This window comes from Leptonychotes weddellii, unplaced genomic scaffold (genome assembly GCF_054177405.1).
Source record: "Leptonychotes weddellii isolate Sample4059 unplaced genomic scaffold, ASM5417740v2 HiC_scaffold_14016, whole genome shotgun sequence".
Taxonomy (NCBI): Eukaryota; Metazoa; Chordata; class Mammalia; order Carnivora; family Phocidae; genus Leptonychotes; species Leptonychotes weddellii.
Window position 1 is genome coordinate 1 of NW_027720428.1, and position 5383 is coordinate 5383.

Genomic DNA, 5383 nt, shown 5'->3' on the forward strand with positions numbered 1-5383 from the left:
GTCACTCAGGTAGTGTGACTGCCTCCTATCACTCAGGCCGATGTGACTGTCCCCCATCACTCAGGTGGTGTGACTGCCCTCCCATCACTCAGGCCAGTGTGACTGTCCCCCTGTCACTCAGGTGGTGTGACTGCCCTCCCATCACTCAGGCTAGTGTGACTGCCCCCCCTCCCATCACTCAGGCCAGTGTGAACTGCCCCTGTCACTCAGGTAGTGTGACTGCCTCCCATCACTCAGGCCGGTGTGACTGTCCACCTGTCACTCAGGTGGTGTGACTACCCTCCCATCACTCAGGCTGGTGTGAATTGCCCCTGTCACTCAGGCCGGTGTGACTGACCCCCTGTCACTCAGGCCGGTGTGACTGTCCCGTCACTCAGGTGGTGTGACTGCCCCCCCATCACTCAGGCCGGTGTGACTGCCCCCCATCACTCAGGTTGGTGTGAACTGGTTTCTGCTACTACTGCTGAAAGGTCCGAGCAGATGTGCACACATCCCTCCCATGGGTGTGTCAGTCAGTCCATGTGTGTGCCATTATTCACCTGCAAGCATCTGGTGAGCACCTACTGTATGCCTGACCCTGTGCTAATCCTCAGGCTCCATGAGCACAAAGCCACAGACCCAGGTGCAGGTCCAGGGGAGCCCCCCCAGAGCCCTGCCTCCCTCCCCTCACCTCTCAGCAGGGCTTTTCTTCTCCACAGGCTTCAGGCGGGCCCTCCATCCTGCCGGCCCATCCTCCTGGCCTTCCTGGGGGCTGGCACTCGCACCTAGGTGGGGGGCAGGAACACAGGTCATGGGAGGTGCTCCGGGTAGAGGGGTCTGCTGGGAAAGACTGGATCTCACCCGCCCCCACCCGAACTTCCTGCAGCCAGCTCCTCTCAAATATCCAGACAGCCAGCCCGGCCCACGGGAAAGAGTCGGGCTCGGGGTGGGCTGAGGACTTCAAGCCTGCGTTGTGTGTGCCCGGGGGAATCGCTCCCCTCTCTGGGCCTCGACTTCCCCTGCTGCCAGATGGTGAGGGTGAGGCCAGGTGAGCCCCGTGGATGCTGAGTGCCTGTGTGTCTGTGGGATGGATGGCTAAGCCGGGACAGCCCATCTGCAGGCCTCCTTGGCTCAGAACAGAGCAGCTTTTGTGGCAGGGGCTCAGCCAAGGGAAAGATCTTGGTAAAACACTCTGCATGGGGTATTCTCTGAGCCCAGCTCAGTAACGCCAGGGCACCCCTACGAGACACCCGGGTGCCCAGATAAAGCCTATTTCACAATTACCCCGAAAAGTGTACATAACAATGCCTGGAACATGAGGCCACGAAACAGTAGTAAGCGGTCGGAGGGGACTCCGGGAGGGGCCCAGGCCCAGGGGGGCTACAGGACGCGAGGAGCCCTGGGGTACCATCATTAGGACAGAGCAGGAAGAACAGACACACAGGAACCGTGGACGCAAGATGCCAGGGGAGAGGGGGTGAGGCCGCGACCAGGGCAAAGCAGGAGAGGAGTAACGGATGCCCTGGCATCGTCCCCACGGACAGTGACACTAACAACTGGGGTCACGGGGCCCAGCAAGAAGGGCTGGCAGGGCAGGCGGGTGGCAAACAGTGACCATAAAGCTGCGCCACCCCAAGAGACATCTGCCACCCCAAAACTGAAGTCAGGCAGACTGGGGAGAGAGCAAGGACCAGGGGTGGTGTGACGCAGGTGACACAGAAGGACAGGCACCCAGTGCTGGCGAGCCTGGGAGCCGGGCAGGAACCGGCAAAGCACTGCAGAACCACAGGCCAAGGAGCAGAGCGGCCACCCCCTGCACCCTGAGCCCCACTCCCCACCCCACCCCTGCTCCAGGGGAGCTCTCACCCTTTGCCAGTGGGGCCTCTGGCTTCAGCTTGGAGCTGGCACCTGCCCAGCTGGCCCCTGAGGATACAGGTGGGCTCTTCCTGCCCCCCTGGGGTGATGTGGATGCCCGTGAGGTGGTGCCCACTCTCAGGGGGGCTGGCAGCTCAGTCCTCGCAGGGGGGTTAAGGGCCCGGGGGGATACCATCTGTGACAGCTTGGCTGATGGACTTGCTTGTGGCCCTTCGGTTCTGGTATGGGATTTCAGAGCAGGGGAGGGCCTGCGGGCAAGACCATAGGCATCAGGCACAGGTGGACCCAGGAGCCCTTCCCGCCATGACCCCCAGGCAGAAGCCCCTCAGCCTCCCCTGGCAGCTGATTCTTAACATCCACCCTCCTGAGGGAGACAGACAGCCCCTCCGAGGGACAGGCCACGGGCACCCTCTTCCAGCACAGATGTATATGGCACCTGACTTTACCTTCCCATATAACTCTGCCATGGGCTGAGATTAAAATGCCCCCAAAACACACCATGCATGGGGTGTGGGGAGGGGCTACACCCACAGCCCCTCCCTCTTCCATCCACCTGCCCAGAAGCACCTGGGATTTACTGTGGAAGCCCCGCCCAGAGCCGGGGCCCGCCTAGCCCCATCTAAGCAGCATGCGTGAGGCCTCCACACAGGCAGCCCAACACCGGCCATCCGGCATCCTCTTGCGCGCACATGCGTGCAGGAAGCAGGGCCACCGGCTCCCAGCAGGGCCCAGGGCAGGGGGCTGGGACCTCTCCAAGCCAGAGTAGCTCCTCCATGTGCCCCATGCTCCCTAGGAAACCAATCTCTCCCTCCTGCTTTTCCCGGCTGTCTGGGTGCACAGAGACCAGGAGGAGCAGCTCCCCGCCCCGGGGCAGACATCCCGCTGGGTGTCCCCAGAGAGCCCTCACAGCCACGCGGCCTCAGCCCCCGGGTGCCCGGTACACCCCCAGGCCTGGAGTGGCAGGGCAGGCTCGCTCTCCCGGGGCACCACCAGCTGATCCAGCCGGGCGGAGCAGCTCTAAGCCAGAATGCTCCCCCAAAATAAGGGGCCACATGAGGCAGCGGGCACAGCATCGTCAGCCAGCCTGGTGTGCTATCTCCTTACTCATGGGCCACTGTAGTATGGTGAATGGTGCTCCCCCCCCCCAAATTCATGTCGACTCGGAAGCCCAGAGCATGGGCTCATTTGGAAATAGGGTCTTTGCAGATGTAATCAAGTACAGATGAAGTCATCCTGGATTAGGGTGGCCCTAAGTCCAGTCACGGGTGTCCTTGTAAGAGACAGACAGTAGAGAACACAGACACAGAGAGAAATTCAGGTGACCCTGGAAGCCGAGATGGAGGGTGTGACCCCAAGCAAGGAACGTGGGGCCACCAGGAGCTGGACGAGGCGGGAAGGACCCTCCCCGAGCGCCCTCGGAGGGAGTGCGGCCCTGCCCACCTCGTGTTTGGCCTTCTGGCCTCCAGAACTGGGAGAGAACAATGTTCTGTCAGTGAAGCCACCAGTGTGTGGTGCTCTGTCCCAGCAGCCTCAGCACACTGCTGCAGGGACCCTCCATCCCTCAGGGCCCGCTCCAAGTCCAGCATGCCGAGGGCACTGGGCAGGCACTGCCACATAGGACTGGCGGGGATGAGCTCCGCCTGGGTCAAACCGGAGGACACTAGGACCTCTCACAGCCCCTGGTTCCCCATCTATAAAACGGGTATCCTCTGTGTGCCACATAGCGGCCCCAGGGACCAGCATCCGTGCCCCCGAGAGTGTGTCCACCATAGCTTTATGTGACAACAGCGTCCCCTCCTGCTGACCACCGGGCACTCTGGGTCCCGTCTCATTTCCAATTCCCAGATGAGGAAGCTGAGGCTGGGGAGCCTCCTCAGCTGCCCCCGACCTCGCGCACCCCCCCACCCACCTGCCAGGCGCCTGGGCACCGGTGTCCCCGAGCCTGGGAAGGGCCTTCAGGAGGCAGCTCAGCGCCTGCTCCCTGCTGCTGTCCCCAGAAGGTGCATCCGCAGGAGCTGGGGCCCCGCCAGCTGGGCCAGGGCTGGGGGCGGCTCCAGGAGTCTGGAAGAACCTCTCCCGGGCCTGCTGGATCTTGGAGGCTGACGGGGTCCAGCCTGGGGTGTCTGCTGGGCCTGGAGACGCTGGGCCCACACTGACCTTGGTCTGGGGGGCTGCTGCTTGGGGGGTCACCCAGCCCTGGAGGGTGGCCGGGCGAGAGTCCGGGGCACTCGGTGTCAGAGCAGGACGGGGGCTGACTGCTGCCGTCTCCCCGACCAGCGATGACCAGCCTGCTGGGGAGCTGTTGGCCACACGCATGCTGGCTTTGCCACCCTGGAGGACCGCTGAGAACCTGGGCCCGGCCGGACTCCCCACGTGGACATGGGAGGCAGTGGTGGCCGGAGGGTCAGCTGGGGTGGGAACACCTTTGGCAGCTGAGTTGCTCACCACCGGCTCCCGGGCCTCTGGCCTGACCTTTGGCCCTGTGTCTCGGAGCCCATTTGCCTCCTGGGCCTTCCATGGGGCACTGGGCAGCTTGGAGTCTGATGGCACGGCCCCTAGTTGTTGGGGAGCCGGGCCCCACCACGTGGAGCTTGCAGAGGCGGCCTCGGGGTGGTGGCTGGAACATACGAAGACACCGGGCTCGCCGGTGGGCCTGTAGGCCCCAGAGTGCAGCGTGTTGGAGCATTGCTTACACCTGGTGCAGGGCAGAGGAAGACCCGTGAGGGCGCTCCAGGCTGGTGTGCACTCCCCATTCACTCACACTCCCAGGCACACACACTCGTGCAGCCCTGTGTCCACACGTGTGGCGGTCGACTCACTCAAAAAACACCTCTCCTCACTGTCATCAGCCATTTTGAGTAAGACTCCACAAAGACCTTATTGGGGCGAGGACACCCAGTGTCTGTACCTGTCAGCACATGCACACAGGTGCACACGCACGGGCACATACACACACACGTGCACATTCATGCGCACATGCATGCACATGCACTTGCAAACGCAGGTGCACGGGCTCACATGCATACTTGCAAACGTGCGCAAGGGCACGTGCACACAATGTGCATATGCACACACAGGTGCACACACACGTGCACACTCATGCACGGGCATGTGCACATGCACACACACAGGCACATGCACTTGCACACGGGTGCACGGGTTCACATGCATACTTGCAAACGTGCACAAGGGCACGCACACACAGGTGCACACACGTGCACACTCATGCACGGGCATGTGCACATGCACACACACAGGCACACGCACTTGCACACGGGTGCACGGGCTCACATGCATATTTGCAAACGTGCACAAGGGCACACGCACACACACGTGCACACGCACACACAGGTGCACACACAGGTGCACACACTCATGCACGGGCATGTGCACATGCATGCACACACACAGGCACACACTTGCACACAGGGGTGCACGGGCTCACATGCATACTTGCAAACGTGCGCAAGGGCACGTGCACACACACGTGCACATGCACACACACGTGCACACTCATGCACAGGCATGT

General features: G+C 62.4%; 1 protein-coding gene across 1 annotated transcript; it reads right to left on the reverse strand.

Annotated features, from left to right (window-relative positions):
- Positions 1 to 152: 152 nt before the first annotated feature.
- LOC145718321 (MICAL-like protein 2) lies at positions 153 to 4707 on the reverse strand. Its single transcript, XM_081809809.1, has 4 exons — positions 4695 to 4707; positions 3764 to 4610; positions 1846 to 2102; positions 153 to 764 (listed from the first exon to the last, which is right to left on the reverse strand). Exons 1-4 carry the CDS (start codon positions 4705 to 4707, stop codon positions 667 to 669), a joined length of 1215 nt encoding a protein of 404 aa, XP_081665935.1. The 3' UTR covers positions 153 to 666.
- Positions 4708 to 5383: the final 676 nt, after the last annotated feature.